This window comes from Quercus suber, unplaced genomic scaffold (genome assembly GCF_002906115.3).
Source record: "Quercus suber isolate HL8 unplaced genomic scaffold, Cork oak 2.0 scaffold_82, whole genome shotgun sequence".
Classification (NCBI taxonomy): Eukaryota; Viridiplantae; Streptophyta; class Magnoliopsida; order Fagales; family Fagaceae; genus Quercus; species Quercus suber.
In genome coordinates, this window is record NW_027069547.1 from 1,653,824 (window position 1) to 1,677,784 (window position 23,961).

The 23,961-nt window shown below is 32.5% G+C and overlaps 2 protein-coding genes across 2 annotated transcripts; both read left to right on the plus strand.

Moving 5' to 3' along the window:
• Positions 1 to 983: 983 nt before the first annotated feature.
• LOC112038201 (protein SENSITIVITY TO RED LIGHT REDUCED 1) lies at positions 984 to 4,284 on the plus strand. The gene is made up of 2 exons (XM_024071007.2): positions 984 to 1,118; positions 3,125 to 4,284. Exon 2 carries the CDS (start codon positions 3,186 to 3,188, stop codon positions 4,035 to 4,037), a length of 852 nt encoding a protein of 283 aa, XP_023926775.1. The 5' UTR covers positions 984 to 1,118; positions 3,125 to 3,185; the 3' UTR covers positions 4,038 to 4,284.
• Positions 4,285 to 19,943: 15,659 nt separating this feature from the next.
• On the plus strand, positions 19,944 to 21,706 carry LOC111996246 (uncharacterized protein At5g39865). The gene has a single exon (XM_024028196.2). The coding sequence runs from the start codon at positions 20,301 to 20,303 to the stop codon at positions 21,186 to 21,188; it is 888 nt and encodes a 295-aa protein (XP_023883964.2). The 5' UTR covers positions 19,944 to 20,300; the 3' UTR covers positions 21,189 to 21,706.
• The last annotated feature ends 2,255 nt before the right edge of the window (positions 21,707 to 23,961 follow it).

The window sequence follows — 23,961 nt, forward strand, 5'->3', positions numbered from 1 at the left end:
GAGTTTAGGCTTGTATGCCAAATGTCAAGGGAATGTTTGGCAAAGAGAGACTCACGACCTCTGCAACCACCATAGGTAATGAATCACACTACAAACACCACCATTGGCCACTGGTCATTCTCATCCTCCTTTGTTGGTTCAATGGGTGATTTTTTATTTGAGTTTGAAAGGTTGGGTTTGGGTATGGTCATTTGTGGGTATTTTTTGTTATTTGGATTTTGTTTGAAAATTGGTCTAATATAGTGTTTTTGTTGGAGTATGAATTATATTATGGATATGTTTGTATGCTTTGTGATCAGAGATTTTTAGGGGTTTTAGGTTTTATATGGTTAAGTTTTTAGGGGTTTTAGGTTTTATATGGTTAAGTGTCCGTTTAGAACAGCTTATTTAGTGTCCGTTTGGCAAAGATTATTTTTGCTAACTTATTTTACTATTCAGCTTATTTTTTTTACTATTCATGAGTCCCACTACACATTTTGGTACTATTTTATGAGTCACAGTGTACTATTTCAGTTAACTTTTACATTTACAGTACTTTCAGCAAAATAAAATGAATTCCAAATGGACCCTTAGTTGAAACTAAAACTTTTTATTGAAAGTGTAGAAAAAATGTTAAAAAATAATGGCCCATAAGAGCATTTAGGGGCCAAGATGGTCACTTTTGAAAAGTTTATGACTTAGTGTCCGTTTGGCAAAAATTATTTTGCTAATTTATTTTACTATTTAGCTTATTTTTACAGCTATTCATAGATCTCACTATACTTTTTGGTACTATTCATGGGTTTTACTGTATTATTTCAGCTAACTTTTAGCTTTATCTACGATACTTTCAATAAAAAATTTTCAATTTGAGTAAAATAAACAGATCCCAAACAAATATTTTAATTAATATTAGCTAAACAAGTAGCCTCTATTTGATACACTCATTCAAACACATATTTTTAGTTTTTAAACACAAACGCATCATGTTCCTCGAATTTACCAAATAAATTATTAAAAAAAAAAAACTTCGACCTGATTACAAAACGCGGCGTAGGTGAGTGGTTCTCCATCTTTGGTCAAACTTGTCTCAGAGCCCCACACTCTTCCTGTCTAACCAACTCTTCGCCATCGCTGAGGTATCATCAACTCACTACCCAAATTGTTTTCATTTTTCAATTCATAATTACTTTGTCCTTTTGTTACTACAATGTTTTTTGTAAAGACTTTTCTTGGTGCTGGGCAAAACAAAATAAAATAGAAAGAAAAACTCATGAAAATCTGAATTTTGTGTATCAATTTATAGGATAATGCATCTGGGTTTCCCTAAAAATTTATCAGAAAATGGTTTTTTTTTTTTTTTTAATTTTTAAATCCCACCATTGATATCAGCCCTCTTTTTCAAATTCCTGGAGGGTTAGAGTTTGCTAGATAAGCACTAAAATTTTATATCTGTATCTATGTCTGTAATGGTTGTTAAAGACCCTTGAAAGGCATTTGGTTAATTTAGCTTAAATTTGACAACCAACCCACAAAAATTTTAGGAAGCACAGACACTTCATTTAGGATGCCGTAATTGTATCGAACCCGTGTCGTGCCAGCCATTTCAATCTATAATTTTTCAGAAATTGCTTGTGTCACTGTGTCGTAACCGTGTTCGTACCCGTAACTGTGTCAGTGTACATGCTTCCTTGAAAAAGTGGTAGCATTGGAAACACCCACCAGTTACATTGCTAATCCATAGTACTGTGTCTTAGCAAAATTGGGTTTTTTGTTTATTGCATTTTAGTTCGCCCCAAATGGGTTTCTGTTTTTTTTCATTTCCTTTTGGTTATTGGTGATCTTCAAGGTGTTCCTATACCTGTGCCTGATATATATCTCTTTGTCGTTAGATTTTATATTGTTGTTCTATTCTATTAGCTGATTGGAATTCAATAAGATTTCTTTCATCTTCTCTTGGTAGCTTTTTCTGGTTTAATAGGTAGTGGACATGTTTGAATAATGCCCCATATGTTTTATTCATTCTAGATTGAACTAATTGAGATGGATTCAGACAAAAGAGGATTATATATGTAGCCCATTGAGATATATTTAGGTTCTGTAGTTATTACGCTTTCAAATGTAGGTTTCTATTTCAATTCAATTTAATGATTCAGTTATCAAATTCATGCAATATTTCTTTATTTGAGGTAAGAATGATTCTTGTATGTGTACTATATGCAGTTATTTCTAAATGGTTTCTGCTAAAATCTTTGGAGATGGTGGATTATTTTCCTTGCTCTTCTTAGTGACTGCTTGATTAGTATCGTCATATCAAACATTTTTCTTGTTTTCTTTCATTTTTTTTCCCCAAAATCTAGAACCTCTTAAATATTTTTTCAAAGCTTGAGCAAATTGCATTGTAGTCTTTTATATTCATCTAGTGCAGTTTGATGGTTTTACTGATGCTATTGTAGTACCTGGCTTTTCATGTATTTGTATTTTTAATGGTTTTAACTAAAAAAAAAAAAAAGGAATGAAGAAATAATATGAAAATAGAATAGAGTTTATAAAAGAGAGTTGGATGTGGAGCGTTTTGAAAAGTGGCTAGCTGTGATACAAAATGTAATTTCTTATATTAATATTTGCCTAAAACTTTCCCTAGACCAATGCTAGTGCTCTTACAGTTGTAAAGGAGGGAATTAATTTTACTTCTTCATTGCATTTTTTTTAATTGGTTGATAAATGTTGTGATCAACTGTTCATGAGAAGAACCTAAATTCAAATCCCCCTCCCTAGTTGTTGTATGGAAAAAGAAAGAAAATTACAAACACATTCAGTTAACTTGAACCTATGAGATCTCCCTCCGCTGATTCTTGTGGGAGGAGAGAGTGCTATTTAAGAGAAAGGTCATTGGCAAAGTTAACAAAATTGTTTGTGATTCTGTTACTTCTCACAAAAAAAAAAAAAAAGGAACAAGAAAAAGAAATTGTTTGTGATTATGTGAAATATTTCTGGATAGTTAGAATACCTCACTTGATATATGATATTTCTAGTGTCTTCCATTCCCCTTGAATGAGAAATGCACCTCTTCCCTTTCCTTTTATGTAAATGAAGATGGAATCTGCCCCACCACTCACGTTCTTTCCTTGTAACTTTGTCTCAGCATATCCCTAAAAGTGGCGTTTAATTATAAGAGAAAGAGACAAGAGGTTCCTTGACAAAAGATGGCAGCTTCTGCAAAAACCCTCACCATTGACAATCATACTTTAGATGGTGACTGGACGGTTGTTTTACCCCGTCGTGGCAAACAGAGAAGACATTCATTCAGAATTAGATCTCCAGAACAACTACAACAACAACAACAACAACAACAACCATGGGCCCCAATCGATCTTGAAACTGATGCTGTGAGGAAATTAAAATTAATGCAGAAGATGCAGATCTGCATGAAGAAAATGGAGAATTCTCCGTTCTATCATACTTTACTGGATCAAATCCAAACCCCAGAAATCTTTTGTTGCTTTCATAGGGTCTTAGGCTCTGAGATGAAAATGCAAATGGTGATTTATGGTATAGGTAGCATTGAATCATATGAACCCCCTCGATTGCAGCTAAGCCTTGCAATCTTGCTGAAGAGGAAGTTCAGTTGGATTGGAGATATCGAGGTTTTTGATCCTGTTCTTTCTACAACTGAATGTCAGGTACTGGAAGCCCTAGGTTGCTCTGTTCTATCAATAAATGAGCAAGGGCAGCGATGTGCTCAAAAGCCAACTATGTTCTATATGCCACACTGTGAGTCAATGTTGTATGACAATCTATTACGGGCAAATTGGAGAGTGGAACTGTTGAATCATGTAGTCTTGTTTGGGAATAGCTTTGACGCATATGAGAAGAATGTCTCATACTCTAAGAACTCAGCTATGGTTGATTCAACAAGGCATATCTTGGCTATTCGACAATTTACAAAGGAGTTCAGAATCCAGACAGTTTCAGATGATTATTTTGGTGCTTTCCATACTTCAAGTTGGCATTTTTTCAGCCCTGTTCGTGAGACAGAGCTACAGTACATCGATTAAAAATATCAAATTTGTTTCAGTAATTGGATAATGTCTGAAGCATATTTTTTCTTTCCAACTTTTGTTGGAAATGATTCTTGAGAACCATTATTATAATCCAAATGCATGCAGAATGAGTTTTTTTGTGTTTAGTTGCTTGGATTAAGGACCTAAACAAGCCAATGTCAAGTCTGCATATCAGAAATCACCTGATATTATAACTTTTGATTACCAATATATGTAACATCATTGATCTCTTCTTTCTTCACATGGAAAGTGCACTTTTTTTTAATTTTTTTTTTTTATATATCCCATTCTGCCAATATATTATATATTTGATATTATTCCTAACTCTTATGGATGTGAGACAATGTTAGACTGAAAATCCAGATGTAGGTACTTTATATTGGTGATGACGACAGACTTGCTCTTGTGTGGTGTGTGGGGTGGGTTTGGGGGTGTGAATGGATGTGTGTCTCGGTAGGTATGTGTGTTTTAGTTGTTTTTATTAGGAAGTAGTACCAGTTTCTGGCTTACTTTGAAGGAGTTCTTTATTGATTGTTACTTGTGGAGGATTTTGTCTTTTCATTTGGAAGTATGTTTGGTTTTACTGGCTGATTCCTCGAACTAGTCTTGATATGAAAAGGTTATGAATTCTATAATATCTGTCAAAACTAGGTACCAATTTTGTGATTCCTTCTCGGAACGTAAAATTGGTTGTTCCAACACTACAATTGGCAGAAGTTTATTGATATTCTTCTGAAAGTGGAATTTAACAGATTCCAATGATCCCATCTGTAGGAATATAAACCATGTTCTCTTCCTCTCGAAAATCCTGACAAAGCATTAAAATCAATTCAGGAGATATATTGGAGAGCTCCCTGAATCTAGAGAACTTGCATTGACTTCCAGGACTTTGCACTGATCTAAATCAAGCATAGTCAGGGTGATATAATGGCGTGCAGAATAAGTTACCTTTTTTTTTCCCCAGCAATTAGTTGAGGAAGCTCTTTGTTTTTAATGTCTTTATCCATGATCAACCAATGTTGATAAAGGGGCTCAAGAGTCAAAATGTTTCTTATGCAGCGTTATGAGGAAGTGTCACTCACGAAACTGGGATGTTTCAAGATTCACATACGAATCCAAAATGATTATTTGGTGCTTCTCACGATTCAGGTTGGCTCTTCTTTTGGTTCCTTTCTGCCCTTTACTTGAGAATACTTCTGGATTCATTAAAGTTTGGATCTTGTCAAGTGGGTGTTCACGTCTATATAGCATCCAACTGCAACCACCTCAATTCAACATATTCTTCTTTTTGTTTATTGGTTCCTAATTTCACCATATTTCATTTCCTCTGTTCTCAAAGATCTGTGCCTTTGATCCCATTATAACCTTTGTGACAATATTGATCAACTATGTTGTTGATAGTGGATGTTTTTGGCTGATTGATATTGAATATCATTTTTTATGTAATCAATTATTATTGAAGATTTGACATTGGGTCGTAGGTAAGTAGGATTAATTATTAATATGCCTTACTTGGGCTGCTACTCTTCATCCTTCTTTTTCTTTGTTGGTTCCTAATTTCACCATATTTCATTTCCTCTGTTCTCAAAGATCTGTGCCTTTGATCCCATTATAACCTTTGTGACAATATTGATCAACTATGTTGTTGATAGTGGATGTTTTTGGCTGATTGATATTGAATATCATTTTTTATGTAATCAATTATTATTGAAGATTTGACATTGGGTCGTAGGTAAGTAGGATTAATTATTAATATGCCTTACTTGGGCTGCTACTCTTCATCCTTCTTTTTCTTTGTATATGTTTTATTATGGTTAGTCCAGCTTGGTGTCTTGCAAATGGGAACCTCAAAATAATTACAGTATTATCATATGGTTTCTCTGAGCACATTTAACTTTTTTTATGCAAGGATATTGTTCTCAAAATTGTAATTAGAGTGTCATACTTCATAAAATGGAATCTGTAGTGGCTGTTGCATACTTCATATGGTACCAAGGGAATTATTACATTCATGGAGGTTGGATTGATAATCCAAAATTCCTTTCGGATCGTGCACAAAAACTGTTGCAGGAGTATCAGCAGCACTAGAGTACTCCTTTGCCACATCAGTACTCTGATCACGAGCCTAATAATGTAGTACTGATTGAGGCCTTCGCCAATGGATTTCCTCAAGGCCAATTAGGAAGTTTGTCCATAACAATGCTGAATGCTGTAATTGGGATCTTCATACATGATCACCTTGGATGAGTTACTGCAGCGCTCGGCCAGAAAGGAAATGTCGTGTAATTCAACAAGCTTAGGGACCCAACATTTTTCAAGACCGACATAATCTCTTGTAATTGGTGCATAATAAAAATGATGTTGATAGTGGACCCAAGTGAAAGTAATATTGCTCCAATAACAACAAATCATGTTAACAGTTGTAAAAAATGTTGTAGCCGTAGCATTATTGTTAGCGTTGATGTTTGTTAGAGATGTCGGAATTCAACATATTTGTGTTGGAAGGTGACATTATCCAACTCTCTATCAAAATCAGCCATGCTTCTCAAGTGTGAACATGTTATTCAGGAAACCAGACACCCACTCAGAACATTTCAACAATGGCAGATCAGTTGTATTCATAGGCGTTGAAGTGTTGTATAGCTTGTGACTTAGCAAAATATGCTAGGTATGTGGCTGATGCAAGAGTTTGGCTTGAGGAATCTCGTGCTTTTCTGTTGGAGGCAGCGACCAAAGATGTAAATGTAATACACCCTTTCATAATAATATACTCTACCATTTCCAATAAAAAATTGTAATTAGAATGTCAACTTTTATTAAGAAAATAACTACTTACATTTTTTTTCTCCAGTATTTCATTTTTATATCAACTAGTCGCTAACCCGTGCATCACACGGGTAACTTTTAGCTCAAAATGTTAAAATGTCCAAGTTTAAATATTTATCTAATTTCGATTATTTTAATTCATCTCCAATATGAAATGGAGAGAAAGTAATTAAACATCTCATATGACAAATTGTCATAATTTTAAACATCGTTAAAAATGAGAAACATTCAAATTTTATATAATAATATTACATAATCATAACGTGATATTACACAAATACAATTCCTTGGTAAATGTTAAGATAGATGACAACTATTTTATATTATCTTGAGTAAAATTTAGCCCCACAATTGTAGTGTATCACATAAAATTGGAACTGCAACCATGTAAAAAGAGAAAATTAGAATTAGATATAATAATGAAATTCTTTTACACCACAATAGAACCAAGAGAATTATTATAATGCCTAATCCAATATGAGTATGAGCCTAGGAGTTGTACTCTACGTTATTGCAAGGGAAAAAAATCTAGAATAAAGAACAAATAGAGAGCATATCTAATTAGTTAAGAAATCAAATTTACAAAATTCTAATAGTGAGGAATAATTAAAATTGTAACATAATAAATATAAAATAACACAACTTTACCGTCAATATGATTTCCCTACATCTACATCACGCCTAATTACTCTATATTTTAATGGCTTTCATGGAAACTAAACCAAAAAAAAAGAAGCATAAATCAATTTGCTATGTTTCTTAATCCAGTGTACTCAATCAAGTATTCTTGTGCCCACAGTGAGATGCTCCTTGGACCATAATGGATGCTCTATAAATTCAGTCTATTGTTGATTTTTGGTTGCCAAATTCTCCATGCATTGCAGTAAAAATTTCTATGTCATTTGCTTTACTCAAACATGAATTCAATTACTCCCTTGAGAAATAAAGAGTGAACCTTTTAAAGTCCAGGCTATAGTCTGCAACTCTCACAAATCTAACAGATTGTATAACATACCAAAAAGATAACCAACTAAAAATAGAATAATATAGAAACAACGTAACAAACATGTTTATTAGTTTAGAGAGAAAAAGCAACGTACCATTCCATTGCAATGACCACCAATAACTTCTTCAACATATTTTCACCTTTAAATTAAAAACAACAAAATTAAATGAAACCTTGATTATATAAGGTAGTCAGGTCAGGTCTATTATTAACCCATATTTGTCAAGTGTAACATTGGAACTATCAGATGACATATTCATTTACTTTTCTTTGTGTGATGGCAATGCATATTCTGATAGCTAATTAATAGCATTTCTATATAGCATCCAACTGCAACCACCTCAATTCAACATATTCTTCTTTTTGTTTATTGGTTCCTAATTTCACCATATTTCATTTCCTCTGTTCTCAAAGATCTGTGCCTTTGATCCCATTATAACCTTTGTGACAATATTGATCAACTATGTTGTTGATAGTGGATGTTTTTGGCTGATTGATATTGAATATCATTTTTTATGTAATCAATTATTATTGAAGATTTGACATTGGGTCGTAGGTAAGTAGGATTAATTATTAATATGCCTTACTTGGGCTGCTACTCTTCATCCTTCTTTTTCTTTGTATATGTTTTATTATGGTTAGTCCAGCTTGGTGTCTTGCAAATGGGAACCTCAAAACAATTACAGTATTATCATATGGTTTCTCTGAGCACATTTAACTTTTTTTATGCAAGGATATTGTTCTCAAAATTGTAATTAGAGTGTCATACTTCATAAAATGGAATCTGTAGTGGCTGTGGTACCAAGGGAATTATTACATTCATGGAGGTTGGATTGATAATCCAAAATTCCTTTCAGATCGTGCACAAAAACTGTAGCAGGAGCATCAGCAGCACTAGAGTACTCCTTTGCCACATCAGTACTCTGATCATGAGCCTAATAATGTAGTACTGATTGAGGCCCTCACCAATGGATTTCCTCAAGGCCAATTAGGAAGTTTGTCCATAACAATGCTGAATGCTGTAATTGGGATCTTCATACATGATCACCTTGGATGAGTTACTGCAGCGCTCGGCCAGAAAGGAAAAGTCGTGTAATTCCCAAGAGACCAAGACCTGCGCAGTAGTTTTAGGCTTATAGCTATTCAACAAGCCTAGGGACCCAACATTTTTCAAGACTGGCATAATCTCTTGTAATTGGTGTATAATAAAAATGATATTGATAATGGACCCAAGTGAAAGTAATATTGCTCTAATAACAACAAATTATGTTAATAGTTATAAAAAAGGTTGTAACCGTAGCATTATTGTTAACTCTGATGTTTGTTAGAGATGTCAGAATTCAACATATTGTGTTGGAAGGCGACATTATCCAACACTCTATCAAAATCAGCCATGCTTCTCAAGTGTGAACATGTTATTCAGGAAACCGGACACCCACTCAGAACATTTCAACAATGGCAGATCAGTTGTATTCATAGGCGTTGAAGTGTTGTATAGCTTGTGACTTAGCAAAATATGCTAGGAATGTGGCTGATGCAAGAGTTTGGCTTGAGGAATCTCGTGCTTTTCTGTTGGAGGCAGTGACCAAAGATGTAAATGTAATACACCCCTTCATAATAATATACAGTGTATACTCTACCATTTCCAATAAAAAATTGTAATTAGAATGTCAACTTTTATTAAGAAAATAACTACTTCCATTTTTTTTCTTCAGTATTTCATTTTTATATCAATGACAAAGGTTATGTCCTTTTTCCTGTATGATAAAGACGCAAGGTAGTTTCACTATGTGCACCATTGGACACAACACGGATCATATGAAACTAGTGATTAGAATTGTAAATTCATGAGCCAAATTGAGTTTTAGTATAAATTAAGGTGTTTAAGCTTGGTGTGTGAGAGAGAGAGAGAGATTGGTTCGTTTATTCTGGTTTGGAGCTTGAGTCAACTTAATCGTAAGATTATGCTCAACTGTTATATTCAAACTTAATTTGCTTCTCCAAAAAAAAAAAAAAACAAAAACTTAATTTGTAAATTTTTGGAAGGAACTCTAGTTTATTCACAAACTCTACAAGGTTGGTTAAGAATATTGATTTAATAAAATTTTACCATTAGAAACTTATTATTAAAAAAAAAAAAAAAACCTTTCTTTCTTGCTGCCTGGTAGCCATTCAAATTCTATATTGAAAATTTACGAATTTATTTATTTATCTACTATCCAATACTACCAATTTTAGTAAAACAAATATAAAAACTGCATCCTTTATAAAAATAGTAAAATATTACCTTTTTATTTATTTATTTATTTTTAATGTTTATGAACCTATTGAGCTGAGTTTGGCTTTATTCAAACTTGATTCATTGACTAATATAGAGCTTCAAAACTTGGTTCAGTTAGGAACAAACCTGATTGTGGCTACTTCTAAAGCTCTGTTTAGTCAGGATGATAAAAAAATATTTGTGTTTTTCACTATTGATGATGCCGAAATATCAACAGTGAGTTGCACAATGCTCGTACCCTCGCAACGATACCTGCACAAAGAAAGAGGACCTAACAGAGAGCACGGTGTGGTGTCGGCCAAGTACCTCCGAAGGTCAAGTTAGAAAGGATGCTCACAGCTCTAGAGTGCTAGAGAGGGTTTTTTATGCGTACCTTGGTTTATGAGGGCATTGGGGCTTTTATAGTGGGTTGAGGTTGACATCTCTTCCTTGGCGCGGAAGTCTTTTCCTTATAGGACTCCTCTTGTAGAATCCTAAACGTGATGAACAAGTCTCCTCCTTATGCGGAAGATTTTTACCAGGTATACAAGATTTCTGAAGTCCTACTAGCGCAAGGACTCTATTCGGGCTCTCACGAGAATGGGCCAAAATATCCCTTCTTAGGAGCTCAGCAGGCCCATGGATAACTAGCCCACCATAATTCAACCCGTCCATGTCCGGCCCGTTCATATCAGGTCCGTCCATATAGGGCCCGTGCAAAGTATGGATCCGTCTATTCGGGCTTAGGAGATATTTTTCCCTTTCAACTATATATATTTGGTAGAGAGGATGAAAAGCTAATAACAATTATGTCCCTACTATTAAAAATAGGAAAAAATGGCGGTAATTTTGTATTTTTCTTTTAATATCATTTTTATTTCTCTTTTATTTCTAATTTGGAAGGAATAAATTGGTGGGCTTGGGTGGAAAATTTCATACACCCTATTTTCTTTTCTTTCATTTTTCACTTTAACCAAACAATAAAAAATCGCATTTTTTTCTCACTTTTCCTTCCCTATTTTCCATCATTTTCCTTTTACCCCCAACTAAACATAGCATTAAGTTGTTCACATTTAACTATTCTCTCGGGCACTTAACAAATTACAAGCACCTTGATTTGTTATACAACTTTGTTTGTAGCAAGTTAATTCCATTCAAACTAGAGCGGGTAGGTGGCGAGAAATAATGAATTAGTTGGTTTTTTATTTTTAAGATCCTATTAAGGAGTGCCTTTATAACCTTTGACATCGGTTAATAAAAGTTTTTTTTTTTCAACGATGGTTTTAGAGTTTATAGGAGTTGAAGGAAATAATAAATAATTAACTTTTACAAGTCCTACAATTTTTAGGATTTCGAGGTGGAACAGCATAAATATTAAGGGTGTATTTGAATACTGCTTATTTTGTTAAAAATTGAAAACTTATTTCTGAAAATAATTTTTGAATTACTGTTCACTCGTCCAAATACTGTTCATTTGCCTTAATGCACTGTTCATGTCCTATAAACAGTGCAAGAAGCGTTGGTATTAAGGAAAAAAAAAAAAAAAAAGGCAAAACACTTATAATCAACATATATATATATATATATATATACAAAATCCCAAAAGCAACAAAACTGCTACAAACAAACCAAGCCAAGAAATCAATGACAACTCAAAAGGATTTTGTGAATACAACAGAAGGCCAAAATTTATATCAATATGGGAAAAAGAAAGAATTGAATCCAAAAATTATGTACCACCTGTCTAAAGAGAAATTTCATCAAACACATGGTAGGCAACCCTTTTCAAAATCCTCCAATCATGCCCTTCTTTTTCTTATCTTTCTAAGTTTCTCAAACCAATTCTAAATTTTAAACCTTAATCAAAACCAATTCTAGGCTAAATACGTAAATCAAAACTAAACAATTCATATCAAATTTTTTGAACATAAGAAAGTGCCTTTAACTGATGTGTAGTCGACGGTATTATGGTGGTGGGAGTTCTAGCAAGAAATAAAGTACAAAGAGCGGAATTGAAAAGAGAAGCCATTTTTCTAAGATTTTTGATCAAATAGAGAGAAATTGTTTCAAAGTTGTGCACAGAAAAATAAATTTTAGAAGAGAGTGAGAGAGAGAGAAAGGGAGAGAGGAGTAGCGTATAGAAACAAAGAGAGTAATGTCTTAGATTTTTTTTTATATAGTTTTTTATGGGTAGGAACATGAAACGGGTTTGTAACTCCTACCCAAAAGTTAGAATGTTGTATTCTCTTTTAGAAGAAGAATGATTTTTTTTTTTTTTTGAGAAACTTTTGAGAAGTAAAACGGTATCTAATGAATCAGAACATTGTGTCTTTAAATTAATATAGGCTACTAAACAACAAAGTTACTAAGAATATCAAAACGTTTTGCAGAAACCACCATACAAAAAGTCACTTCTTTTCATGTTTTTAAAAATGTAAATGTGGCAGTAATTTATGCAGCCACATGATGGTGGAATTAAATTAATAAGAAGTGGGATTTATGATGGAGATAGTGGTGGGAATCAAATTAATAAGAAGTGAGCTTTATGGTGGAGATAAGGATGAGATTTATTTTATATTTGTTAATATTTTAAAATTGAAAAAACTAATTTTAAATTGTTGAACAATTAAAAAAAATATGGTGGAAATGACATGGCTGTTGACGTGGCTCAACGTGAGCGTAGCAATATTAAATGCTACGCTTCTGTTTTTAGTAATATATAGATGACAAAGGTTATGTCCTTTTTCCTGTATGATAAAGACGCAAGGTATTTACACTATGCGCACCATTGGACACAACACGGATCATATGAAACTAGTGATTAGAATTGTAAATTCATGAGCCAAATTGAGTTTTAGTATAAATTAAGGTGTTTAAGCTTGGTGAGAGAGAGAGAGAGAGAGAGAGATTGGTTCGTTTATTTTGGTTTGGAGCTTGAGTCAACTTAATCTTAAGATTATGCCCAACTGTTATATTCAAACTTAATTTGCTTCTCCCAAAAAAAAAAAAAACTTAATTTGTAAATTTTTGGAAGGAACTCTAGTTTATTCACAAACTCTACAAGGTTGGTTAAGAATATTGATTTAATAAAATTTTACCATTAGAAACTTATTATTAAAAAAAAAAAAAAAAAAAAACCTTTCTTTCTTGCTGCCTGGTAGCCATTTTACCATTAGAAACTTATTATTAAAAAAAAAAAAAAAAAAAAACCTTTCTTTCTTGCTGCCTGGTAGCCATTCAAATTCTATATTGAAAATTTACGAATTTATTTATTTATCTACTATCCAATACTACCAATTTTAGTAAAACAAATATAAAAACTGCATCCTTTATAAAAATAGTAAAATATTACCTTTTTATTTATTTATTTATTTTTTTAATGTTTATGAACCTATTGAGCTGAGTTTGGCTTTATTCAAACTTGATTCATTGACTAATATAGAGCTTCAAAACTTGGTTCAGTTAGGAACAAACCTGATTGTGGCTACTTCTAAAGCTCTGTTTAGCGGGATGATAAAAAAAATATTTGTGTTTTTCACTATATATATTTGGTAGAGAGGATGAAAAGCTAATAACTATTATGTCCCTACTATTAAAAATAGGAAAAAATGGTGGTAATTTTGTATTTTTCTTTTAATATCATTTTTATTTCTCTTTTATTTCTAATTTGGAAGGAATGAATTGGTGGGCTTGGGTGGAAAATTTCATCCACCCTATTTTCTTTTCTTTCATTTTTCACTTTAACCAAACAATAAAAAATCGCATTTCTTTCTCACTTTTCCTTCCCTATTTTCCATCATTTTCCTTTTACCCCCAACTAAACATAGCATTAAGTTGTTCACATTTAACTATTCTCTCGGGCACTTAACAAATTACAAGCACCTTGATTTGTTATACAACTTTGTTTGTAGCAAGTTAATTCCATTCAAACTAGAGCGGGTAGGTGGCGAGAAATAATGAATTAGTTGGTTTTTTATTTTTAAGATCCTATTAACGAGTGCCTTTATAACCTTTGACATCAGTTAATAAAAGTTTTTTTTTTCAACGATGGTTTTAGAGTTTATAGGAGTTGAAGGAAATAATAAATAATTAACTTTTACAAGTCTTACAATTTTTAGGATTTCGAGGTGGAATAGCATAAATATTAAGGGTGTGTTTGAATACTGCTTATTTTGTTAAAAATTGAAAACTTATTTCTGAAAATAATTTTTGAATTACTGTTCACTCATCCAAATACTGTTCATTTGCCTTAATGCACTGTTCATATCCTATAAACAGTGCAAAAAGCGTTGGTATTAAGGAAAAAAAAAAAAAAAAAGAAAGGCAAAACACTAAATGTGGACACTGGACGTGAGATCCAAACGGGTACTAAGTACTACATTGTCCGAACACAGAATCGTGATCAAATCTCATCCCCAAAACCAATAGGATAAAGGAAAAAGGGTCAAACGCAAGAATATCTTAAAACATAAACAAAATCATGCATGCACGTTCGTTTGTGGTGACATTGGGACATGGAAATAAAAAAGAGAAAAACAAACTTGCCGCACATTGGGCTCACTTGACTAGGGCTCACTGGGATTTGGTACCTTGCAACAAAAACTTTTAGGGTTTTAAGCAAAACAAAGTAGGGTTTTTAAGCAAAACTCCAATTCTTCCAAGAATTAATATATATGAAAACCCATTGGTCTTCTTCTCTTGTTGTTCCTCTTGCTTTCTAAACAATTGACATTTTTTTTCTTGTTATCATCCTGCTTTTTGAAAGTTGATTTCAATACTAGTAATATGCCTACGAATTTAAATTCTTAACACGAACAGACAAACTGACCAAGAATTCAATCCCAAATGACTGAAAGAGAGTGAAGATTGATGCAAAACATGTAGGTGTGTGTATTAGGAAGCTCGAGAACTAGAAATTTTATCACGTGTTTTTTAATCAACTAACAAGTAATCCTTAAAAGTTAAGACCATTTACTATGATATTATAATTTTATTCCAAAAGTTTAAGTTATTATAAAATTATGAATTTAATCATATATTTAACCATTATTCTTAGAGAAATGTTTGTAATTACATAGAAAGGTGTTTGACCCATGTCTCTCTGCAAAGTTATCAAAGCATTAGGCTGTGGCATTTTGTATGCAAATGAGGATGCTTAATTGGAGACAGGCTTTGTTAAGTAACCCACAATGTTCTTCATGCCACACTGCCCAATGCTTTTGTATGAACTTTGAACAACTTTTGTGTAAATTGGTGTGTGGATCGAGTTGTTGAATAACATTGTCCTGCTTGGAAATATAGCTTTGAAAGTTTCACCTGTTGGTTCAATCAGGCTTACTAATTTGGTGGGGCATGAATATTTGGGAATGATACTATATTCTATTGACTTAAGGGTTAAGGTCTTGCAAGAGGACATTAGAAGAGTCAAATTCAATTGTCAAGCTGTGCCTAACTTGCACTTACCAAAGTTTGTAATCTTGTTAAGAACACAGTTATATTTCGAAAATGATTCTTCAAAATTTACTACATATGTATGTGTTTAGAATAGGCTAGCTACATTGACTTATTTGCTGATATGTGCTAAAATGGTACAGAAATATGTTAGGTGCTAAAAATTTAGTTGGCCTTATGGCTTTTGTGGGAGCTGTAGTTAATTATTCATTTCTTAAAGCTTAAGACAAATCTTATGTTGGTCAAAATTGGGAGATTAGGACTTCGTTACTATATCAAATCTGATTGGACCCTTTACTCTTTTACAACACATAAAAAGTAGCAACAATTAAGGTCCAAAAAAGTTACTTTAGAAGAAAACAAACAAAAATAACCTTCACCAAGGAAATTCAATTAGATAATTTAATTAATTTGTTAAGTATAAAGAAATGAACTTGATCAGTCACTTTTCTTTCATTCAAAGTATTCTGTCAATTTTTTTATTATTTTATTTTATGCATTCATTCCCTGCAAGACTTTTCTCCATCATATTCTCTAATTATATGCACCTGCATGAAAGAACTTTGTCATGTTCATTTTATATATGAGTTATCTTTCTTTTCTTTTCTTTTCTTTTTTTTTTTTTTTGGGGGGGGGGTGTGTTAAAAGAGTTATCAAATGTGAAGATGGAATACAAAAGGCAGGCCCCTATATTAATAAAATATAATTTCTCTTAGAATCTGATCATTACACAACATCACTTTACTAAAAAATCAGAAAGGTACAATGGAAAAGCAAGTGATGGTTATTATTTAGGGAATTTAATACTCAACAATTAATTAAATGCATTATAAAATTATTGCACTGTAATCTTAGGTCATAGACATAGTAACTTACTAAAATACTATGAGAGAAACTATTTCCTTTACACGTTCCTGCAATAGTAAAAGCTTATAGAATTTCGTGTTCGTTTGTCATTAGTTTCTTCTTTTCAATTTACAATTCTATTTTAATTAATTTTCAATAAATAATCAATAAGTAAAAAGCTACATTCAAATAATGATTTCCTATCGAAATAACATGCATATTTCACTTCTCAAACATAGTAAACATTTTGGGTTCATTTGCTTATAAAATTGAAAATTGATTTATGAAAAATGGAATGTACAACACATATAGACAATAATGTGTATTTCTAGTTCCCTCCTAATACATATTTGGACCACGAATCAGCCTACATAGTTCAGTACAAACACAGGTGGCAACAATAATGTTGTCTTCTTCCAAAGTCATTTTCTTTGAATTTTTACAAGTCACCATTGTTGTTAGGTAAAATGCCAAACACAAGATAAGATATTATGATCTACTCCCATTTATTCAATTTGTCAAACATAACTTTATGAGAAAATGTTATTTTTTATGGGATTAGGATTCTCTAATTTCACCACAAAGTTATTAAAATTTTATTCATTTATTTTGAAATTAGTAGATTGGATTTACCATGTCATCAATAATTTAAACAAATATCAATATGCTGATAATAAATATTTTTTAAAATATTAATGATGTAGAAAATTTTAATCTATTTATTTCAAAATGAATTAATAGGAATTTAATAATTTAATAATGGAGATTACTCTAGAGTCTAGAATATCTTGTATCCCTTTAGATGATTTAGAGCCGACTTATTAGTTAGTACATAATGGAACCAATAAGTACATGAAATCAAAATGCCCATTGTGATGGTAAGACCTGACCTGTTAAGGTTTAATTTGTCTGTATTTATAAGCTCATTAAGTGTCAACTGTCAAGCTAGTAATTGAGTAATGAAACGAACAAATATGGGAGGCATGACATAATTAGTTGGTTGAACTTGACTGGTAGAGTTTTAGATTTTAATTAGTATTACCTCCGTCCTACTTTGTTTGTCCCCTATTGCATTTTGGAATGTCCCAAAATATTGTCTTGTTTCCAAGAATAAAAGTCATTAATTTATTAATGTTCCTATTATACCCCTATTTTATTAATAATTCAATTTTTTGATAAATTTATTTAAGAGTAGTTTTGGAAACTTATACATTTTTAAAAGGTAGACAAGACAATAAATGATGTTCCTTTAAAAAATTTGACTTCTCAAACGAGACAAACAAAGTGAGATGGAGGGAGTATGTACTTATTTAAGAAAATAATTCAATGCATGAGTAATAGTCTCTCATCTTCTCACATTTCTTTTTCTCAAAAAAAAAAAAAAATCTTCTCACTTTCTTAAGAGAGTGTCTTATCACTTACGTAGTTACGTGTAGTATAACTTGTTTTATTATCTTTTAAAAGTTATTATAATTTTTAAGTGAAATTTGTGACGTGATTTTGTATTAGAATCTCATTCCTTCTTTTTATGTGTGTGTTTGCTTCTTTAAAAAAAAAAAAAAAAAAAAATCTCTTGTCTATGTGAAAATTCACTTTAAACACTCGTGATTTTGTATTAAAATCTCATTCCCTCTTTTTATGTTTGTGTTTGTTTCTTTAAAAAAAAAAAAAAAAAAACATTCTCTTGTCTATTACATGAATTATAAAACTTACCATAAATTTTACTCGTTAGATTCACTTGAAAGAGAAATCTGCCACATAGGAGAGAGAAATTAAGAACAATAATGAAATTAAAACATGCCAAATATAAAAGCAATTTATTTAATATGATGAAAATGTACCATAATTGGAATACTGACACCAAAAATTAATTACTATAATTGCAATACATGGTTTTAAAAAACATTGTATAGTTGAATAGAAGATAAGCAAGGATTAAGTTGAACATGGTTTTAAAAACAATTGTACACTTAAATAGAATACCATATAAGCAAGGATTAAACTGAACATGCATGGTTTTAAAAAACATTGTACAGTTAAATAGAAAACCATATAAATAAGGAAGGATTAAGTTGAACATGGTTTAAAAAAACATTGTACAGTTAAATAGAATACCATATAAGCAAGGGCTTTTCTTTTCTTTCTTTCTTTTTTGGAAAAGAAGCAAGGATTTAGTTGAACATGGTTTTAAAAACATTGTACAGTTAAATAGAATACCATATAAATAAGCAAGGATTATGTTGAATATTGTGAGAATTGAGAAATGATGTTAAGTAATATTTATTTAAACATTGATGATATATACTCCAGTATGTTAAATATTAAACTACTATTAATTTATCAATAAATGATCATGATTTTAATAATTTTATGGCATAATTATCTTAATGATTCTAGATATTTTAACCTATGAAAATTCATCTATAAAAAATCCATGGAAATATATACCACAAAAAAGGGCTAATACATGAATTTTGTACAAAAAACAAGATAATAGAAAAAGATTGGCAAGTTTAGTATAGGTGAGAAAAAACAATAATTATATTATTGGCTCTAAAAAAAATTGTGATAATTTTATTAAATAATTTATAATTCAATGAATTGGTAGAATTAAGTATCATAAAATGAAAAGAAATTATGCAAAGAAAATAAAACATGGACTTTTTATTTTTATTTTATCCCAAAAACAAATCACATACCGAAAAAGAATATAATAAAAAAAAAAACCCCAAAAAGTAGGCCCAAGCCCACTAGATAAAAATATTAAAATGTACTAGATTTCATTCCTGTCAAATTGTCATCACATACCACACGTAGGTAGTTACACTACACTACAAGCCACCCCCAATTAAACAAACCAAAAAGTCTAACCGCGTCTTTAGTTCAAAAGCATAGAAAAATGTTACAGTAAATACATAAATGTTAAACCAGTCTGACATCAACATTAGCAATAACCCTACCTTAATTCATTCATTTTTTTTTTTCAATTGTCAAACCCACTTGTCAGTTGCTATATCTATTAAATTAAACTTGACCCAAAATAGTTAATAGATATATATATATATATTTTTTTTTTTGAGGAACAGTTAATAGATACTCTAAATACATTAGTTAACATATTGATTTGTTTAGGAGAAGGTATATACTGTACCCGGCATATATGCGGGGTACAGGATATACAAAATCTTTGTTTAGAGGATATTTTTAGAAATTTATTATAAAATTTTTTTTTTGACATTTTGAATTACTTTTTATATATCTAGTAAAAATGGTATTAATTTTTTTTTAAAAATTATCTATTATTAAATGCTCTAAGGTACCTTAAAAACAGAGTTTTTTTTTTGGTTTTTTGAAAGCAAGACATTGTTTTCTTTGATTATCTCTCTCTGTGGGTCCTATACTATATATAAGTAAAACCCAACAATAACATCATCAGCACCAACAATAAAAAACTCACCCAAAACTTAAAAATTAAATTAAATTAATAAAAATTCTTACTTTATATCTACGTCTCCTATTCCCTAAAGGCAATCTTTGAGGCAACCAGCTCCACCTTCTCTCTCTCTCACAATCCCAAAACTCTTTTTTTGAAAAAACAAAAACACCCACAACAACAACATCATCATCACCACCACCCCCAAAGCACCAAAAACACCAAAAACACATTAAACAAACAAACAAACAAAGAACCCATAAAACAAAAACAAAAACAAAAACAAATACAAAACAAACAGTTGATATCTCCTCACCTTTTCCTTATTTCTCTTTTTCTCACCTCCACCGCCACCACCACCACCACCAACGGCTTGGATCGTTTCGGATTATCATTTTCAATCTTTTGAACGGTCAAGATCGTTCATTTTCTCCGATGGCAGAGTTTGAAAATAGCGTGGAATTCTCGGGCAAATCGAAGCCGTCAACAACTGGTTCTTTCTTCTTCAACCGTTCTCTCACCTTAATCCCATCCACCACCATCGCCGCCGATTCCTCTCCAAAATCCCACCACCAAACCGGCCTGGACCGGTCCGGTTCGGGCTCGTTCACGAAGTTCTACTCCTCCTTCGAATCGGTCCGGTCCGCCAGCAATTCCTTCAAGGGAAAGGTCAAGAAGCTCTGCAGCTTCTTCGAAACCCCGAGAAGCATCGAAGAGTCGCAAACCCATTTGCCGAGTAAGCTCAAACAGGGCCAAAAACAACCCGACTCGGAGTTTCGGGTTTCTCCGCTCTCGCCCGATATTTCGTGTCCGATTCGCTTGCCCGGCACCGGGGACAGAATCGTCGTGTACTTCACTAGCTTGCGCGGGATTCGGCGGACCTACGAGGATTGCTACTCGGTGAGGATGATATTTCGGGGGTTTCGGGTTTGGGTCGACGAGCGAGACGTGTCGCTCGACTCGGCGTACAAGAAGGAACTGCAAAGCGTGTTATCGGGCGAGACCAACGGCAACAAGAACGGCAAGAACCACGGCAACCTGGTGACTCTGCCGCAGGTTTTCATCAGAGGGAAGCATATCGGAGGAGCCGAGACGGTCAAGCACTTGTTCGAAACCGGCGAGCTGGCGAAACTGCTCGAGGGGTTTCCGGTTCAGAAACTCGGGTTCAGCATCGGCTGCGACAGCTGCGGCGATGTCCGGTTCGCGCCATGCACGAACTGCAATGGGAGTAGGAAGGTGTTCGATGAAGAAGAAGACAGAGTCCAGAGATGCTTGGAGTGCAATGAAAATGGTTTGATTCGGTGCCCGGATTGTAGTTCTTGAAAAAAATATGAAAAATTTGGATTTGGAATTGCATTGTTGTTGATAAATAAATGTGAAGAAGAAGAAGAAAGAAAAAGAAAAAAAAAAAATTGGAACTGGGATTTGATAGTTTGGTGTTTTGGAAAATGGGTGATAGTTTGTAGAGTTTTTTGAGTTCAAAAATCTATTTTGGATTCAAAAGTTTGGTCACATCATCAGTTTTTTGGGGGCTGGTGTTCAATGACTCTCTGAACAGCAATGCATTTTGAGTGTAATGTTCATCTCAAAGTGCAAAGAAAAATAGGGGTTTTGGGTGTTTTTGTTTTTTCTTGAGTGAGTGCAATTCATATAGGGGAGCTAGGGTGTTCTCCTATATGGGATGTAAATATACTTTAGATATTGTTATTATTATTATTGTTTACCAAAAGGGCTTGCAAATGTTGTTGAACGTTGTAATTTGTAACAAGACTGGGTTTATTTTTATGCCCAGAGACTTGTGTTCTTAAATGCTATATGGTTTGTGGCCGTAATTTAGTATATGTATAATTTGAATTTGATTTTGTTGATGTTGAATGTGTGGATGAATTCATATAAATTATATAAATATGTAGTTTTGGTTGGATTTTTAACGCTCTTTTTGTTTGTACGAATTGATTGAGGCTTGTGAATGGTTCACAGGGTTGTATTTGCAATGAGAATGAGTTTGTTTTATGTCTAGTTAATTCGGACTGGCAGTTTGGTAAGTGTATATTTAGATGTGCTTATATTGAGGTTGAATATCGGAATGATATTCATATATATGATGTAAAGATGACTTTTTGGTTGGAATTTTAGCACTTTTTTTTGGGGTCAGAATTCATGATGTCTTGTGAATGCTTTATGATATCGCTCTATCGACTTATGAGATGAAGCATAGAAGCTTGTTTTAGTGTTTCAATTCCATGATTAGTAGCATTATAAAATGAAGCTTGTTTTGTTGATTCTGAATAACTGAACTGTCTTTTTAAATGATATGGGTATCAATTTGGGTTTGGATTAATATTATTTTTTAACCACGGTCTCTTGTGAAATGTTCACCTGCAGGGCATTGATTTTCATTGTCCCTTAGAGTACATGTTATCAGAATTAAAAAAAGAAGAAGAAAGTTTTATAGATATGGCATCATATGAATGTAAATATGGCATCATGTGAAGGAGATATGGCATCATGTGAATGTAAATATTTACTGCAAGCTGGTAAGGGTCACAAGTCACAACTGATGGATTGTTTTGAGAATGGATAGAGCTGATGCTTCTGATTCTCTTTTTTTCCTTTTAAATCATTTTTTGCTTTTTAGTGAGATTGTTTTGCTTCTGTAGATAGTTACTGAATACTGCAGGACCATCCCGGTAACTGTGTGGATCGGACTAGTTCTTCAATTCAAATTCTTCTTGGATTGATAAATTTTAATATATTGTGCATTGCGGGAATGATATGTTCATCTCCCAGAAAGCTATGATAGAAAGCATTATATGTTATCAAAGACTACATGTGTGAGTATTTGTCAAGGACTTCACTATTGTTTGTCCATCTTAATTGCATTGCAAATTTGTTGTACTGCCTTTGTGATTGATATATTGTGTGCCGCAGATGAAAATTGACAATTGATGAAGGTGAGCTGATAATGCATTAGTGAATTCCTTCCCCATGCTTCTATATCCTTTTTGGTAAATATTGTACGTTGTTTAGTATATGGTTTCTGATCATGGTTTTTACATGGTATACAGAATCACAGCTGAATTTTGATCAAATTTGTCTTTGCTTCACATTCTAGATTACTCTGGTTCTGTTTTCAAGTAATATTCTACTCCTTTCAATTCTCAAATGGTTCATTATCTTTGTTTTTAATGATTAAAGGCAGTTTTTTTTTTTTTTGGTAAACATTATTAAAGGCAGTTATTCATCTTTTCTTAGTAATGAAAGTACTGAACTTTGAACCCATTTATGATTTGGATGCTTTCACCACCATTTCATGATGGCTAGGGCCTCTTCATCATTGTTTTACTACCATTATCTTCTACTACCAAATCTTTTGGCAGTTTTCTTACAGCATTCTTTGTCCATTTTCTTTATCTCCTCCAATGTCCATAATTTTGTAAACTAACTGTTATATCTCCCTATTTCTTTAACTCTCTCTACCCTTATCTCTTTTCAACCTTTTCCCCTTCTTTTGAGTAATGTTAGGGACACATAACTTTTCACATTCTTTTTAATAATTTTTGAGATGTGGAGAAGGTAAGTTATAATTATAGTAGAAAATACTTAGGTACTTTCGGAATATGGAAAAATGGTGCTCATTTTTCGTGCTTTGAGACCACTTAAGAATTACTTAATTATAGTGATTTCATGTTTATATGACGCCGCCATTGACATCATTTTTATTAAAACCAATCATAACATGCCTTCTCAACCGTTGTGGAAAATATTAAGAAAAAATTTGTATCCTGGACTTAGTGTTTTAGGGAAAAACTTATAGGTGTTGAATTTAAGGTTCCCCATTTAAATTCAACCACTTGTTACTGCTTGGTTGCATTGATCAATAGGGTAAAAACTAAAGTTATTTTTTCAAGGACAGCACCTAAAGGAACTTCATTGTTTTGATAGCCTACAAGTAACCAGAGAAGAATTATTGTGCTTCCTTATGCTACTTGTTTTTTCTCTAGACTTGATGTCATTTTGCTGCAGAAGGAACGACCTGATATTGGTGAAAAACTTGCCCAATTATGTTAACTGAATTAAATAGTTACTACAGTTG

What these genes read in the sequence shown, in the direction of transcription:
- LOC111996246 (XM_024028196.2), top strand. Translation starts at nt 20,301, where the DNA reads ATGGCAGAGTTTGAAAATAGCGTGGAATTCTCGGGCAAATCGAAGCCG.
- LOC112038201 (XM_024071007.2), top strand. Translation starts at nt 3,186, where the DNA reads ATGGCAGCTTCTGCAAAAACCCTCACCATTGACAATCATACTTTAGAT.